The sequence below is a fragment of the Coturnix japonica genome, chromosome 3 (genome assembly GCF_054131305.1).
Source record: "Coturnix japonica strain WE chromosome 3, WE-NBRP24, whole genome shotgun sequence".
Taxonomy (NCBI): Eukaryota; Metazoa; Chordata; class Aves; order Galliformes; family Phasianidae; genus Coturnix; species Coturnix japonica.
In genome coordinates, this window is record NC_140665.1 from 80,656,668 (window position 1) to 80,675,717 (window position 19,050).

Consider the following 19,050-nt stretch of genomic DNA (forward strand, 5'->3'; position numbering starts at 1 on the left):
GAAGGTGAGCTACCATTGTGAGCCCAAGAGAGAAGTGGTGTCAAGGAGCATTTTACTCTCAAGCACACACTGTTGTAGTTAATTGCTCTGTTACCACTCCATTGAGATAGCATAGTCCAGGCTGATGGAGATTTGTTTATCCAGCTAGTCATGCCTGGTGTTAGACTGCTAATTGCAAGAGCAAAAGTGTGTGTGTTTGGGGGTGGTGGGGGGAGAAATAAAATAATCACAGGTAGAGGTAAAGACAATTTAAGGAAAAGAAAATGATATGAAAGGAATCATCATCTCCCACAAGCAGACCAACACCTGGGTATTCTCCTAATGCAAGTTGTTCTCCAGTAACCTTCAGATTGTGTTATTTTTACAGTTCTTTCTTATGTTAGTTGCAAAACTAATATTAGGAATAAGCAACTAGATGAGTCTTTTTACAGCCAGCCCTGGTGGTGCTGCGCCTAGATTACTGTGTCCAGTTCTGGGCTTCCCAGGACAAGAGAAACCTGGACATTCTGCAGACAGTCCAATAAAGAGCCACCAAAATGAGGAGAAGACTGAAGCATCTCTTCTATGAGGAGAGGCCAAGGACTGAGACTATTCAGCCTGGAGGAGGCCCAAAGAGACCTCAGTAATGTCTAGAAATGCCTAAAGGATGGATGGTTATGGTCTTCTTTTGGAGTTCTCCAGTATTCTAAAAAGTCAGAATCCATTATTAGTCAGAACATTGTGTGAGATAACCCAAAATGCATTATTTTATATCTAAATTTGAAAGTATTTTTAGTTTCTGAGGTGGAAGGGAAATTTGTAAGTGTATGTTACACTGAAAATTATCAACACCAATTAGGAGAAGGAAAGTTTTAGTATGTATAGCTGCCTGTCAGAGTGAGATTTATACAGGGAAGCAATGGAAGGAATGATTCTCAATGCAGAACCATGGACGCAATAAACGATATGTGAAAAAAAATCAGACTATGTAAACACAATCAGTTTAAACAGATATTGATGCGATGAACTGATACATTTCTGTATATGACTTTATTATCTGTGTTTTTTCAGAAATCTAAGTAGTTAAGAGTAGTGATCCATCTGAATTTAGAATATATTAATATGTAGGGGACTATGACAAGGGCTGGATGGAGTAGGAAACAGTCCAATGGAAACTTTAATAGAGATTATACTCCACGTTGAAACAAGATATTCAGTTTTAATATCTACTAAAATAAAGTACCGGATATATCTGATTTTTAATATGATTTCCATGGTCATGGTTTCAGTTTTTTGTTTGGTTTTGCTTCCTTATGTATATGTTCACCCCTTCCTTTTTTTTTTTTTTTTTTTTTTCCTTTGGTATCCAAATGCTTTTCTTTTTGCCCAGCATCCCCTTTTAATAAACACTACTTGTAAACAGCTTCCTTGCCAAATAACTACTTGTAGCTAGGAAGTTCCTATTATTTTGCCAGTTTCACCTATTAATAAAATAAATACAAATAATGGAAAAAAAATAAAAATAAAAAATAATAATAAAAAAAAGAGGTAAATTATGCTCAGGTTATAAAGTCAGAGTCACTTCAGTTCTCTGGCAGGTCATAAATTCAGAACTGTGGGATAGTATAGCACTGGGATAATATATTTTTGCTACATACAAGGTATATACATTTTAATCTTCCATCTAAAGAAAAAAGACCACAGGGTATTTATGCTTTATTCTAGGCACTGCCTAGTAGAAAACTTGAGAGCCACATCAAGCACTTTGTTTTCCCAAAGCAAGCACCTGTTGGATTATGAGATTATATGTAATACTCTGTCAGATTGCCAGCCCTTTTATTTATTTATTTAGATTTGCACACTATGCCTTGTAGCAAATCTCTAAGCACACTTGAAATCAATCGGCCAAAATCAAAAGAACTCAACCAGCCCTAATCAGATTTTGAAACATCTGCAGCTTTATAATTGACAGCTGCTGGATTGAACACAACTGCGTATGGAAAATGTGTTGGTTCTTTTTTTTTTCATAAGCACACAGCAGTGTCTCTTCTTTGTGTATGGAAAAATCCTTGAGATTGTTATCTTCACTGATTTACATCTAAGTTGCATTCTACATGGATAACTGCTGCCCTGTTTTCTGCTGCATCTACATTCGGAAGGAAATGAACATCTAGGAGCTTCCACTTCACATCACAGCATCTAGTTATAGCAGCAATACATGTACTTAAATCAACATGTGCTCTTTTGAAGTTGCAAACTATCTGCATGCATCTATCAAATTGCTACCCTAAAAATGGGTTTCATGAATTTTCAAGATTTAATGTCTGGATGTATTCAAGCATTGAAGTTTCTGATTATTTTTTTTTAAATTTAAAAAAAAAAAAATTTTCTGGAATATATGCACAGAATGTGAATTTGTATTTCATTCAGTAAACCAACAGTAGAAGCAGAAAATAAACCCTTTCCAAAGCACTGTTTTTGATATATAAAGCTGAACTTGTAACGCACATCTGCAAGTGTTAGTTTTTGTAACAGCAAATCAGTTTTGTTGTAAATATTCATTTTAAGTATGCACACAGGTGTTTATGTGGATTTAAGTGTACATATCTCAAAATGAAAAAGAGGTCATAATGTATACAAGTATCTTGAAAGATTGCAGCACATTACCTTTTTAGAGTGCTTACATGAAGACGCTTATGTGCCTGCAGGAGCTTACTTTAGCACAAAAAATTTCTGTGTCTTTTTATATGCTCAGAGATAACACTGACAGCTACCAAACTCCTACAATTTTTTTTTTTGTCAGTTTCTCTCCTTTAAATTAACAACATTGATTACTGACTGTAGAATTCTCATAGAGAGAAAAGGATTTTGCCCTTATATCTACTTAAATTTCCACAGACTTCTTGTTCTGAATCTCATAATACAGAATTATACCTGTATTTAGAAAAATGGATTTTATGTCATGCTCAACTGAGGCATTGCAAAGCAAGCAAGATCTAAGGATGTAAACCAGTGATTGCTGAGATATTAGATGAATCAAACCCTCGATTTCTGCTTATTCTTTGACCTAAAAATGCCATTTGTATCCTCCCATTCTGTATTTAAACTTTGTAAGACTTAAGGTACTTTCAACATCATTATTAATGAGCATGTATACAAATAGTAGCAGGACGTAGAGCAGTTACCGGTATTTCTCCCTGAGGAGTAGTAGAGTGTAAACTTTCACAGGGCCAAGAATTGAAGATACATGGAAAGTCTGAAGCATGATGAATAGAGCACAAACAAAAGGGGAGACACTGCATGCACACAGGATACCCATTACACATTTCTCTACAAGACATGTGAAATGCCCTGTGTTCAAAAGGGCATACCTCCCAAGGAAATTTCTGTTGCTCTTTTTTCTGCTGTTGACATAGGTGGATCATTTCCTGCTGTCACTGAAAGTAGGCTTTAAATATTCAGTGGGGTTCATAGGCCTCTATGCAACTTTTATAAAACAGTACTGCATAGCACTGCTCAAAAATGCCATCTGTGCAATATTTTTTAACAACAGAAGCCTGAAAACAAAATAAAGGAGAGATGGTTTATATTTTTTCTGTTAATTAGTATGATAAATGTAGTTGTAAACATCTCAAATGTACACAGCTTAATAAACATACTACAGTTCTGAATTAGCTTAGTGCTAATTGCATTATTATGTACATACATATAAAAACAAAATGAAAGTTTGAAAAAAAGAAAGTCTATTTATACAGATGCATCTCCTGTTCTAATTTTGATTAATCATTTGTATTGTTGCTGAATGTGCTATAAGGCTCTAATATGAAATATAATATTAGACATTATAACCGTCATCAAGATTAATGAGTTACAGATTATTACTTCTGATTATTCTGTATTTATGTCAGACAAGATTAGCAAGTCACTATAGATTCATTAAAGGAGATCAAGCTAGAGGGTATTACATTATGCAGAAAAACATTCTAAATTTAGATGGCTCTAATTTGGCAAGTTGTTTATATTACTTCTGGAATGACTACCATATGGAATGCTTCAGGAATTTTTACCAGGAGAAAACCTCTGTTCTTTCTCACTGATGTTTTGGATAACACTGATTATTTCACTTATCTTTGTGTTGCCGTATTGTGCAACAGTTTCAAATATTTATGTTGGTAGAGCTTTTTCTTATCACTTATGCAGACCTGAAATTCTTGATGCAGCTATTTTGATATTTCGTTAATAAGAATGACTGCATCAATTATCAGAAGAAATTAATCTGTACATTGATTCTGAGTCTACAGGAGAAAAATAATGTGTTAGTAATTGCTTCTTTGCTAGAAAGACTTCAGCTGGAGGCAAACTGTTGAAGTCCCTTAAATAAATGTATCCTTTTCCAAACGGAGCAGAGACAAGGAAAAAATATGCAGAGAGCTTTTTATATGGGTTGGCAGATTTTAAGTGAAATTATTCTCTCCTATGAGAATGCAGCTCTCACTGTAACTGAGTTCTAGGATCTCTACAATATTTCATTTCCTTTGAGAGATGCAGAGAAACAGGAGTGAAGTAGTTTCAGTCACTCATTCTTGTTAAGGCTTTAGTTCACATAAAGCCAAAGAAGTTAAATTAATGTTTTTCTTGTTGCTAGTAAGAGACACAAAGAGAAATTTATTACTTATAACTTCTATCTGGTGTGCAGTTATTGACTTCAAAAGAATGAGCAGATCAGGCTTAGAAAGCTACTTAGTTGAGTCCCAGCATCCTAAATTGGCTGAAGTGAGAGAACAATGGCAAAAGAGAAGCATAAAAATTGTAGGTGTTAGAGCAATTCAGTCCACTCCATTTGTACTCCGCACACTGTCAGAGTCAGTAAGAGCTACAAAATGTCTCAGCGTCTTTGGCTTCTTCTACACAGCTGTAAAATGTGCTTAAAAAGCTTGGATGGACTGGGGAGAGTGAAGTTTTCTGCAAGGTTTACATGGGAAAAAAAGACTTGAGGGTGGAAAGGGAGATTTTCCAGAGCATGCTGGTTGTTTTTATGATATCTAATTAGCTGGCATCTTATTATTTGTTTGCTCCTATTTGGATTTGACAACAGTATCATACAGGAAAGGCCATATTGAGTACAGCCCCTGTTTCCCCTTTTGTTTGACATGACCAATTTCTCTCTGGATGGCAATAGTCTCTACAGCCTGCTGCTTCCAGAACTTTCCAATAGCTTTTGGGGGGCTTGTCAGCCAGTGGCTCCTGTCAGCTGTTGCATGATTCAAACTGAGCTTTCCTGTCCCTGACTGCACTAATCTGAATGCTTAAACAGGGCAGCAGACTTCCACAACCACTTTGATGTCATGCGTGGTTTTGTTTACTCAGTCTGCCAAGTTCAATTATTTGGAGATTTTAGCAAGTGTGGATGCTTATTGTACGGTTTTATGGTGGTTTTTTGTTTTTTTGGTTTTTTTTTTTTTGCCCAAACTGTCAAGAACCCAATCAGACCAATTGCTGTATTTCTGGATTTGTATATTAAGCATATTATATTTATGGTGGTTTTTTGTTGTTGTTGTTGTTGTTTTGTTTGTTTTGTTTTAATTTCTATTACTTCTTGTCTTCATCTTTCTTCCTTTCCTCTACCTCTTAAAACCAGATTTTATTGTATGGTAGAGTAAGATTTTGCTTACAAGGCCATGATATATTGGCTACGTTTATTTCCCCCCCCCCCTGTGAACTCATAGGATGTCTCAGGAATGAATTGCTTTTTTTAGCTGACCTATTCAGATACATTGCAAGTGAAGGAGGTTATCACCTCCCATGATTAAGATCCGAGCAAGTTAGGAATAAATTAAAACAGTGTCTTAAAAAGGCTCAGGTAACTTTCCTAATGAATATTCATATTAGCTCTCTTAATGCCTGGAAAGAATGAATAAAGGTAGAAGGACTCAGTTAAATCAGGCCTTCGAGTATAATGCTGGTTGTATTTCCTGAGTACTTAATCATGATATTTGAACTTTCAGTATCACTTTCTGCAGAGTCTTGCACAGCTTAGAAGGCAAGTTTTTTACTTTGTTGGGTGAAGTTACATTTAGCATTGTGATTTAAGCTATGACATACAATGGAGACATCTGGAGGAATGAGAACTGTCCTATTGTTTGGGCTGCAGTTCAGTTGTTTAGAGTGTACTGCAGTGAATGCTAAGATGATGGACAAAATGGACAGTGGAACCATGAACTTGTATTATCAATGTAGTGGTCTGTACTACTGAATTAAAAGAAAAAACTCATTAGCGAATGCAGTTAGGGTTATTACATAAAGCTGTCTTAGTATTTGCCCTTTTATTGGTGTTGTACTCACGCTTCCAACCCTCAGTGTCCTAGAAGCTGAAAGTCCTGTTTGTGCAAAATGTACAAGGGTCCTCTTGTGTTTTTAAGACAGATAATACACTAGTAACAAATTTTACAACTACAGTTTATGACTGAGCACTCCCTAACACCATCTCTATGCTAATATTCTGTGTTTTATAGAGAAGTGAGATATGAGTTGGGTGGGAATCCACTTCTTACCCTAAGTCCAGAATTGGATATGATCTGTTGACAGCAGCATTGGTAGCTTAGCACAAACTGTCATAAGTATTTGTAAGATACCTCTCAGTATAAGAAAAGTGTTTTTCCTTTTTATTTGCAATAGGCCCGCTTTTCTGAGGAATACACTATACCAAGAAGAAAGAAAGATGTAATGGGGGTGGGGGGAAAAGTCACATTGTTCATTTGGTCTCACTGAGAAGGTGAAAATACTGATTTCCTTTAAATGTTCTTTTTTTGTACTTACCATGTTAGTTTTCTGCTTTTGTAACTTGCTGTGGTATCTGTGCATATTTTAAGGAGGATATATGTTAAGAACAAAGCCTGGAGAATTTCTATACAGGATTGCACAATGTTAAAATGGTGAATTGTTCAGCAGTTAAATTGTAAGAAGACCACTATTGTAGTTAGTATGTAGAGCTCTTATTTAAAAATATGTTCCTATTTCATACCCATTGGCCTCTTTACGCTTCATCCAGGAAGCTGGCATGCAGAACTGTTTAATATTATTCTTTGATAGTTACCTTGAATAAGGTAATAAATACATGGTAAAAATTGTGCAGTAAGTACTATGTTTGCACTTAAATTCTCTCATCTGTTTTTCCTCTATTTTCTTTTATTGTGTCAAAATTGTTTTCATGTCTCGAAGAATTATTATGGCCTTGTCCAGCCTTTAAAAGAGGTACTTCATCTATTTCTGCTGGAATGCTGTTTTTAAGTGTTTTAACTACATTGATGGCAATCAAATATGTCCCTTGATAAATAAACTGACTTGACAGTGTTGTTCTCTACTGCTATTAAATGGAGCTATATGCTCTCCTAAAATGTCTGCTGTGCAGAAATTGCTGTGGATGGTAGTAACCTGGACAGATTGCAATATTGTCTGATCATGCTTCTAGGGAATCTAAAATAAAAGTTCTGTCTTTAAATGAGTTGCTCTTAGCCATTAGAGACATTTTTTATATATCACAATTTCTCCTTGCTAAGGTAGTTTGCCAGCATTCCACCCTCACCACCATGGGAAAACTCTTAGCACAGCAACTAGTCATGAAAAAGTAGCATCTTTTCCCAGTGATACTTTCCTTTTCCTTCCTAAATAAAAATGGGTTGGGAAAGGACTTTGCTGAAGCTTTATCAGAGTTTTTCCAACTCTGTAGTGCTTAAAAAGCTGGGGGGAAATAAAAGGTACAACATTTTTTTCTGACTGTCTCACTCATTATATTGTGTAACACTTTAGTGCACAGTCTGCTCAATAATTTTGCTTAATATACAAATCCAGAAACACAGCAATTGGTCTGATTGCGTTCTTGACAGTTTGGGCAAAAAAAAAAAACCCCAAAAAAAAACCAACGTAGTATTAGTCTACTTAGGAAAGTACTAATACTTGCATGGTAAGTTATCCAGTTACTGCAGTTCAATCACAGTAATAATAGTTAAAACTTACACATGAACTTTCCACTTCCAATGGTGACGATGAAGAGGTTACAGTTAGTCACACTCCTGAGCCTTTGGCCAGGGGAATGTTATTGGGACTTTCTTCCTTCTCATACTTGGGTTCATGAGGGGCTATTTCTAAGCGTTTTCTAACTTTCTATGTATTGCTTTGTTTTATATTTGCTTGTTTTGTCTACTTTGTTACTTAGTGTGTGTTAGATACTTGTTTTTCTTATTATTCCTAAAGCCAGTTTAACTCATCTGTGAACATACCATTCTTTTAAAGATGATTACTAATGCTGATTAATCTATAGCCCCATAGTCTGTGTTTGCTTCTCAAAGACTATTTTGTTGTCCAGTGCACATATTCCACAATGCCACAAAATTTATTCTGTGTACAATAAGCTCTGAATGCTGGAATGCTATTTGTTACCACTATTTGTTACTCACAGAACTATATCAGAAATACTCTGTCAAGAGCCATAATGCCATACAATTGTACAAAGATAAGAGAAACTCAAACAAGTTAGATAAAAGTCTGTTAGAGCTAAAAAGCTAAAGCAGAGCTCCAGGCAAGCTTAAGACAAGTCCAGACAAACTGTGCCTGATAAGCCCCAGTTCAGCAGCCTTGCAGTGTTTGTACAAACCCTGTGGGTATCTCCCTCAGCAAGATGGTATCTACTGAGCTGAAAGACTCAGAAAGTGAGATTCAGGGAACAAGCTGTGTTAAAACTATTTGTAAAAGTGAGAATGCGTGCTCCAACTGAACTTGCTACAGTTCACTTGATTTTGAGCAATCCAAAATCTAAATGGCATATATGGAATCACCTGAGACAACTGCTATGAAATTATCTCTGGGGATTCTAAATTAATTTAGTAGGGGTGTAGTGGCTGGTCTTAACAGTAAATAGACAATCATATTTTCACAATTCTGTAGTATAAATCCATTGGCTGCTTTGGAAAGTATGGAGGATTCAGTATTTGCAAACCTATGCTAGTGGAAGTAGTAAAGAGAGTTTTATATCAGAAAGGATATCCCTGTGATTAACATCTCTCCTGTTCTCCTAGAGCCTTTTATGAATTTTATGAGCTGTTCACTTATAATATAAGCTGATACACACAAAGGAGCAAGCACTTGACTTGAGTCAAGCACTTACAGTTAAGGAGAATGAAATATTTGCTATGATTTCTCACCTTAGATCCTATAATTGTTCACAGAATAAAAGCGCACCCAAAAAAAGTGAACATACATTTTTCAGGCTGTTGGTCTTAGCTTTCAGTAAAGGAACTTGTGTAGAACACCTCCATCTTTGCTCACGAATAAATTTGGATTCATGGGTACTTCAAATACTAGCATAGACCTTAAGTCCTGTGTCCATGCTCTGGTCCTTGCCCATTTGCAGTCCTTGACCTCAGGTCCTTTCTGATGCTGGTATTTTCAGTGGCTGGTCCCAAATTGAGTTCACTGGCTATTTATATCCTCACACATAGCAAAGCAAAGGCCTACAGAAAACAATAATGGAATTTAGTAATGGGATGGCACAGACTGTGTGAAAGGATTGATTAGAGAAGCATACTGATGAGTAACTTGTTTACACAGGGCTTCACTTTTCTGCCCCGTTCCTGTATTTTCCCATTATTGTTTTCCCCAGTTTATGTTGATGTCCCTCCTGCTAATGGCCCTTCATTTATAGTTCACACACCCTTAATTCCCTTAAGGAAGAAATACTTGTAAAAAGTTTTACAGAGATCCAAACTTTTCCTTGCATATTCTGTAAGAAATTTATTTCTTATCACATGTGTGATAACATTCCCTTTCTTGACAGCTGGAAGGATCTACTTGAAGCCCTAATCTGTAGTATCATAGTATCATAGTCTCGTGCAGGTTGGAAGGGACCTTAGAGATCATCGATTCCAACCCCCCGGGATTCGAGCCTCCTGTGTAGCAGAGCAGCACTTCTACCACTTGCGCCACAGGGGGGATTCGAACCCAGGGCCTCCGGTGTTGCAACGCGGCATTCCTACCACTTGTGCCACCGGGGCACACAAGTAGTACTTGACTGGATCCTTCAAGGTGCAATCACTGCATGACCTAAGAGGCCTCATGTTTTTTAGGAGCTCAGTTGTGATCAGTAGTGATCTGAGGGCTGATGTAATTTGGTTTGAATTAGTACTTTACTTTTCTCATTATTTCTTATGAAGATTTCTTATCCAGATGACCTTATGCAGACGAGGTATCCTTAAAATTCAGATGTCCTTAAGGAAATATGTGACTAATCCTAGGAAAGGCATCAAATTGGGTTTCATTTTGAGATTTTCCCCTTTACAAATGCCTCCTATGTCTAAAGCAGCATCTTTGGTAATTTAGCAATAACCAAATAGGCAGTTTCCAAGGGTAAACTACTTTTCAATGAAGCTTTTATATTCTAGTGTACTCCTGTAGACTTTTCCCTCAGGATAGCTTTCAGCTTGGAACACTGGGTTCTTTTCATGTTCTTCAGGAAACAAAAACAGTACTTGTCTATAACTTACAACTTTTAAAAATAAAATATTTCTCATGAGCAAAATTTGTAGATCCTGGTTACTTGTAAGCAGAGAAAAAATTTAAATGTAAAGATGTTCAAAGTAATGAGATGCCATAGAGAGCAAGCAGTACATTTTTTAGCTAACTAGCTTTATAAATACAAAATTTAACTACTGATACAAAGTTCCTAGGAATAGAAAGCTACTAATGAGGTCCATCTTACTGAAATCTGCTAGGCAAAATTTAGGCACCGGTGTAAACAAATTGTATAGATTTTGCTAACACAAAACAGAGCAACAGGCACACTCAAACTTTCAACCATCCCATCTCTAAATGGGCAGTTAGTTTATGTTCCGGAGGTTGCAAGATAGAAGAGATGTATGAAGTGGAGTGAATTACCCTCAGGAAGCAACGGCCACTCCCCAGTCTTAGATTACTGCTTTAATCTAGATACCATTGTTTTAGATTACTAGAATGTAGTTTGATGAATTCTCGTATGAAACTTGAAAGAAATCTGAGCTTGTGAACATGAGCCAAATCTTGTGATTCTGCTGCACTGTAATGAAATGGCACAGTCCCTTTCTATCCTTGTTTTGTGTACTTCCTCCCTGCCTTCACAATGGGTACTTTGCATCAGTGAAAGGTAGTACAAGTGGGTGAATGCATAGGAAATAATAAAAATAGGTGGAACAGTCAATTCATTGGTTTCATTTTGTATCTCTGTGTAGAATACATATGTATAAGAATACCACTACTCTTTCTTTCTTAAGCACTTCTGATGCCCATCCATGTATGCTTTGGAAGTTTACTTTTTAATTTTGTTGTGTAATATACTCTACTGGTACGTATTTTGAAAATCCAGGACAGTGTCAGATTCTAAAGAGAATTCTAAGGAGAGTTCGTGGTACTATTTAACGAAGCATTTTAAGTGGTCCTTAGAAATTCTGAAACTGGCAAAAAAGAGGGGAAAAAAAAAAAAAAGTTTAGAGGGAAAAAGGGAAAATTGCTGTATGTGGAGCTAATATTTCTCTTATTACAATATTGTTTTGTATTCAGGAATAACAAATTTCTCATTTTTAAGGAACAAGCAGATTAAAGAATTAAAGAGTGAAGAGTGGTTGAGAATACTTTTTACTTTTGAGAAGATATTTTAAACGTATAGAATAATGATAGACTTTCTGCTGTAGGAGTTATGCATCATATGCATGCATATCTATGAGGGTTTTCTGTGTTACTAAGCTCTCTGACTGTTATTATCATCTTAAGAAGAAAGACATAGATTTTTTATTTAATTTATTTATTTAGGGTGCTTTATATAAATCATTAATTAGTTAAATTTTGTTCTGCTGTTTTATGGTCTTAGTTTCAGAAATACAAAGCATCTATGATTTCAGTCAAAACCAGTGAAAGCCATTCGTGACTTAAACTACTGAAAATCCAGTCTCAGTATCAAGGACAAAGCTTGAAACTTCTTTTTTCTTACTTGTTGATTCTGGCAAAGGATCCTGCTTGTATCAGTAAAATAGAATGAAACTGAATAAAAAAAAAGAAAAGCTTCTGTTTTCCAAAAAGAAAAAGCCTTTCCAAAACATATTTAAGATTGGTAACTCGATACTTCAAGAATCTCTTTGTTACAGAAGGCCCTCACAAGCAAGCTTGGAAAAAGCACTTCCATAGGGAGATAAGAGCTCTATTTCCAACATCTGAAATTGGGAAGCAATTATTCAGTAAGAGTTAAGAGTATGTTTCTGCAATAGACAAGATGCTTTAAAGATTAATGCAAACTCTTTTATATAGTAAAGATTTTATGACAGCATGGGAAAGAGCGGGTAACATAAAAGATAAACAGAGAATGCTAATAGAGACTGTGAGAAATAGACCTTTCCATAAACAGTAATGGAAAAGAATGAAGTTTGCAATGTGGTAGAAATTATGATGCAGTAACTTGGTAAGAAGAAAGATAAATGTTATTGGTGCTATTGGATAAAATTATTCTTAGCTGTATATAAAATATTCAGTAATGTGAACTTGCAGAGGAAAACAGAGCTGTACTGTTATTCCACTCACTTTATCAGAAGCAGGTCTTTGAAATCACTTGATGTTTTCCATCTGAATTCTATGAATTGTTTATAAACACTTTTTGCTAAGTTATTGCTGAGTCTGTAAATAAAATGTGTACATCCATTCTTATACTGTTCTACTGTCTTCTCATATTGATAGTATCACAGAATCATAGAATGGCTTAGGTTGGAAGGAACCTAGAAGATCACAAAATTGAATGGGTTGGGAAGGATCTCTAGAGATCGAGTCCAGCCCCTCTGCCAAAGTAGGCTCCCTACAGCAGATTGCACAGGTAGGGAGCCAAATAGGTCTTGAATATCTCCATAGAAGGAGAATCCGCAGCCTCTCTAGGCAGCCTGTTTTAGTGCTCCATCACCTTCACCATGAAGTTCTTTTGCATACTGGCACAGACTTTCCTTTGTACCAGTTTATGGCCGTTTCCCCTTGTACTGTCCCCACAGACCACTGAAAAGAGATTGGCCATGTCCCTTTGTCTCCGACACTTAAGGTATTTGTAAACATTAATAAGTTCTTCACCCAGTCTTCTTTTCTCAAGGCTGAACATACCCAGGTCACCTAGCCTTTCCTTATATAGGAGATGCTCCAGGCCCTTTATCATCTTTGTGGCCCTCTGCTTGACTCTTTCCAGGATATTCCTGTCTTTTATGTTCTGAGCTCAGAACTGGATGCACTATTCCAGTTAAGGCCTGACCAGGGCAGAGTAGAGGGAGAGGATCACCTTTCTTGACCTGCTGGCCAGGGTTCTTTTCATGCACTCCAAGGTCCCACTGGCCTTCTTGGCCACCAGGGTACACTGCTGGCTCATGGCCAAGCTGTTGTCCAGCAGGACCTCCAGCTCATTCTCTGCAGGGCTCCTGTCCAGCAGATCATGTCCCAGCCTGTACTGATACTTGCGGTTATTCCTCCCTAGACGCAAGACTCTACATTTGCTTTTGTTAAACCTCATCTGGTTTCTTACTGCCCAGCTCTCCAGCCTGTTCAGGTCTTGTTGAATGGCAACAAAGCCGTCTAGCATGTCACCCGCTCCTCCCAGCTTTTCTCATCAGTATACTTGCTGCAGGTGGACACAATTCCCTCAAGATCATTGATGAAGACATTGAGCAAGACCAGACCCAGCACTCACTCCTGGGGAACGCCGCTAGTCACGGGTCTCCAACCAGACTCTGTGCTGCTCTTCACCACCCTCTGACCAGTCAAGATCATCTAGTTCCATCCTCCCTGCCACGGGCAGGGTTGCCACCCCTCCAGATCTATGGTGAAGAACTTATTAATGTTTACAAAGGCCACATCCAACCTGGCCTTTCATGACTTCAGTACTAGGGCACCCACAACCTCTCTGGGTAGCCTGTGCCAGTACCTCACCACTCCCTAGGGTTTCGAAGAAATAAGTAGATTTGGCACTGTGATTCATGATCTAGAGTGGTCACAGCCATGGATTGATGGTTGGACTAGATGATCTTAGTGGTCTTTTCAACTTTTAAGATTCTAGATTCTAAGGAGTGTAGAATCTAAGACTAAATGTTCTTTATGCTCTGCTTTACGTGACTGACCAATTACCAGGTCAAGGCAAATAACTACACACAGGCACTAATTTCATAAACAGTGAAAAATGGCTCCTCCTTTGCAACATGGTGTTTGTTTATATACAGGCTCTACTTCGTCTACATCCCCTTAAGCTATGCATAATATTATCCCATCACAAAGCAGGGGAGGTCCTGTCACGTCACAGCCCGAGTGTTCATGCACACCTACTACAACAAAGGAGAAATAATAATAATAAAATAATAAAATGTCTGTTATGAAGCTGTTTTTTTGAATCGATAATTGAGACTCATTGCCTGAATAGCACACAGAGATGACAAAACTGATGTTACAAGCATACTTGTTGACTAAAAAACTGATTTAACATATCCATGCATGTAGAAGAAAAATACTGTAAGCCCAGAAAGACTTATGTTTGAAGGATGGACCAGACATCTTTCCTTGTTTATGAAATATGAGTGTAGATGTGAATTATTTTAGCAAACAGCTGAATGCTGCACTTCTGTTAGTCCTTCAGGGACACATACATACCAGTTGCTGCTTTAGTTTTCCCCACACTACTGTATGTGAAGAAATGCTTGCAGTTTCCAATTGGGTGGATTAATAAAAATAACAGAAGTGTGTTAACTTCAATATGCTTTCATCGAGGCACAGTCATTCTGGCTATTTTACTGTATTCACTCTAGCCTGAGCTTCCACAGATTAACCTTTCTTATAATACTGTCACACCCCACAAACTGTGATTTAGCAAGTACGTGATTTATCACTTAGTACGAATGTCTGTGATAACCACAGTGGGGAGACTGTACTGGCAGTAAAATCTGCTTTTTCTCTTAGGGAAAATAAAGCATGCCTCCAAGTGGACTGAGGAGGTTTAAGATCTCTTATAATGAGAATTACTGCAGGAACACTACTGATAATAAGAGAATGACCTTAGAAAAGAACTTCTATTAGCTATTGTGTTAGTAGTGTTGTGGTTGTCTTGAGACGTTGTGTGAGAATAAAAAGTCTTATTGGGTAGAGAATTTTATAAATAAAAGTATAGTGTTGCAAGTAGTTTTGCATGTTTTGATTAGTAAAAAAGTAGTTTTGCTTAACACACGTTGGATTTTTGTTATTATAGTTAGGAATAATGCTCTAGCTATTGTCTCTACTGCCTTAACCATTGCATTGATGGCTTTTTGTTTATTTTTTATTTTCCCCAAGGTGTGATAACACCTTGTGCTGATGTAGCTAGCACGATATGCTCACAGGGGCAGTTTTCCTAAGAACAAGCTGTTGCTTACATTTACCCACTAGGGTGATGGTGGGAGGTGTTCAAGAAACTTTTGGATGTTTTTTAGTGGAGAGGTGGGGGTGGAAGGTAGACGGTTGGACTGATTGATCTTGAAAGTCTTTTCCAACCTTGGTATTCTATGATATTATCAGACAATAATATGCAAAAGAGACAGGGGTAAAAAGACAGCAATAAATATCATACATCTTTAGATCAGTTTTGTATGCATATGATAAAGCATGATTGGTAGTGGAAGTGTATAGCTGTTAAGAGTGAAGATACAGATAAGATCACAACCTTATGGTTTATAACTCCTGTTCTAAAATCAGTTATTTGAGAAAGCTATTAATTACTCTTTTAAAATTCATTTTTCCTTTGCAAAGTTACATTCTAGAGAAAAGGATGATTAAAGTGGAGAATTCTGAAACTAAAAATCTGGGCATAAATTTGAGGAAGTGAGGTCTGAACTTCAGTCTCTTATACTATATATGCATCTCCTCTTTTCAGCTTTATTTTTGTCAAATAATCATTGAATGTTTTCTCTCATAATCTAAGAAAGAAAGTAGAAAGGCAAAAGATTACTCTTGCCACCTCAGGCTGTAAATATCTAGGAGACAGTCTGATGTTAAAGTAATGGAAACATAACTGTAGAAGAATAAATTGAAGAAAGCTCTCTAAAATCAAATATACACTCAAGTGTGTTATTACCAAATTTTTTCTTTTTGGTTCTCACTGACTATTCTTTAAAATAGAACTAACGTTTCCTGACAGCCTTGGAGAGCTATTATTTTCTTTTACTTCATTCTAAGCAAAATTTTACTTTAGAGATAAATAAATGTTCTCCATTCTCAACAGTGTCTCCAAGGAGAGTTCCAAGGAGGAAAGGGAAAAAAAAAAAAAAAAAAAAAAAAAAAGGTAATATATACTAAAAAAGGACTTACGATATCCTAAACTTGTAGTTTGGTGAAAGCTTCATTGTCAGTGTTGAAAAATTAACAATCACAGTGTCACTCTAGGGAATAAAAGGATTTTGTGGAAAATAATCTGAGAAAAGCTCTCTTGGAAGATTTCTGTAAGTTGTGTACTGGCTGTTTTCTCAAATCCTTTCCTTAAAAGGATGTTCCAAAGTACAGCAAGGGAAGTAATTTTCAGTAGTATTACTGATATTAAGGCTGTGGACTCATATTACTTTGAGCCAGTTGCTTTATAGAGACTGTCAGTTTAAACCATCCCTGAAACCACCATAACAGCAAAGTTCTTCGCTGTGGGATCATGAAAATTATTAAAGGTTTATACACACATGCACACACAAGTCTGGGAATCCTTTAAAACAGGTGTTTGGGATTTTATTTCCTCCAATATTTTTTCAAAATTTCAAAGCAGAAGGTGGTTATTAATGTTTGTTAGATCACATCTACAATGTTCAGGCAGATGACCAATTAACAGATAACTTGTTTTTAATGTGATGTCTTTTTTTTTTTTGTTTGTTTGTTTGTTTGTTTTTTGTTTCATGTAGTAAAAGGTCAAAAGCTGTGTCTGATAGACTGATATTTAGACCTATATGTGGACCAATTTCCTCAAATATGAATTCATTATACTTGCCATCCAGCTCCCAGATTTTTAGTGCTACCTGAAGTCCATGGTAAAATTTGCTGTGAAAGTTCTTTGAAATGCATGATGACCATCGTGAGACAGGTTAGTTTTACCCTACTGATGATGTGTCGTTGCGCTTGTAATCCTGCTCAGAATAGTGAAAGATCTGGAAGAAAGGCTTCCCAGCTGAAGGAACTTGGTATTAGGATCTGATTCAATAGCCATGAGGTGTCAGTGGGATTCAGCAACTTTTAATTATAAATGCTTAGACTCTGCATCTTCTGTCAGAATTGTACTAACATCCCCATAGCTCTTGGCCTTGCTTTCAAAAAAAGTAGTATGTAAGGAATATGACTAACAATATTTTTTTACCTAATACTGAGGGAATCCTCATGCATTTAGCAGGAAACATCTTTAGTATTTTGGGGATGCTCAAATTATTTAGTTTTTCTTGCTTTCCCATTTTTTAATTTCTAAGCTTGTGTATAAGCATTGATTAAATGAATGATAAGGTTCACATCTGATCAATTTTTCACTTTTTAAATTTAGGTGGTAAAACTCTTTCACACTGGAAGCTCAGAATTATGGCTGAGATAATAGAGGTCTGATTCCAGTGGAAGTTAAAAAGGAAAAAGTTGCCTCGGAAATGTCAAGGCACCTTGTGGTCCAAGATGATTAAAACTAAACTGTTTGTTATATGAATCCCAAGGTGCTGCTATATCTCAGCTTCCATGACATTTAGCCAGTGACTTTTCGTAGCTTGTTAATAATGTATTGCAATCTCAATATAAATTTGCAGTGACTGTGCTGGCCTGTTACAGTAGAGCTGTTAACTAGATTTATTTTGGACAGAAAATAAAGATTTGAAAATGCAGATTTTGACTAATGTCAAAAGAGATTTCACATTTACAAGATTATTTTACCAAAGACAGTTGATCAGGAGAGGTACTTTTCACATTGATCTATTATTCTTCATGAAATCCTAATTACCAAACCAAGAAGTATTAACAAAACATTACCCTACTCATCAGGGTTAACACTCATGAAGAAAAACTGATGTCCCAAACAGATTTCACAGTGTGGGCTGGTCCATAAAGTTCATTGATTTTACTAGGTTCAATTATTCAAATAGACAGGTAAAGGTTACAGCATAAATGCTCTCTTATAACTACAGTTACTGTTAATCCTTGCTCCCAGAAAAAAACTAATAAACTTCTGTACTGCATTGCAGAAACTATGGAGGTTTTTTTGTGTGTGTGTGTGTTTTTTTAACCTTATATGTCACAGATATACAAATTATTCATAAGCTGTAAAAGGTCACAAGGCAGATGAAGAAAGAGAGGGAGAGGGGAGGATAAGGGTATAGATAAAAAATAGACTCACAGAGCAATTAGTTACAAAAGAGACTTGAAGACCTATGAGTTACAATAGCATATGAATTAGAGTTGTTGGGAAAAGTTTTGTTGACATTTGGGGTTTTTTCAGATTTTCTCTGAGGGTAGAAGTTTACTCACACAGAAACAAAATCACTGTGCATCAAAATCTGCATCATTGCAGATCAAAATTCTTCATTAAAGTCTTTTTATTAGTCACAAGGTGATGACTTTGGAATTTTTAAATTTTTTAAATGTAGTATTTCATGTGGTATAAATTCCTGTGTGCCAATTGCCCTTGGAATGCAGAAGTAACATGAAGTAAAACTTTAACAAAATTCAAATATTTTGTCAACCTTAAATTGTGGAACGTTTCTGATGAGGCTTGAATTACTCCACTTCTGCATAAAACGGTTAAACTAGACTGTGAAGTTCACTTAACTCTTAGTTAAATATTTTTGATACTGCTATAAGTAAAAATTCTGCTATTTGTATAGAAGTACTTGTATATTTTTGTTGTTTAAATAACTGCAAGATTTTTTTAAAGACACATACCTACTTATTATATAACAATAGCATACTAAAAGAGCTTCTTATGCAGCATGATTTCCAGGATTAGAGCAGTTTTCAATTAGTGTTTTGTTTAGTAACCATGAATGTGAGAGACTAAGGCCAGCT

The 19,050-nt window shown here is 36.3% G+C and overlaps 1 protein-coding gene across 3 annotated transcripts in view; it reads left to right on the forward strand.

The window, feature by feature from the left end:
- EYS (EGF-like photoreceptor maintenance factor) overlaps positions 1-19,050 on the forward strand; it is a 779,301-nt gene that overhangs the window by 422,254 nt on the left and 337,997 nt on the right. Inside the window, exon 30 of one of the 3 annotated variants that reach the window (XM_085543822.1) lies at positions 16,923-17,143. The exons of the other annotated variants lie outside the window; for them this stretch is intronic. Within the exon in view, the coding sequence (XP_085399948.1) occupies positions 16,923-17,040 (118 nt within the window). The 3' untranslated portion in view covers positions 17,041-17,143. Of the gene's footprint in view, positions 1-16,922; positions 17,144-19,050 lie in introns of those variants that run through there. 3 annotated transcript variants of the gene reach the window in all.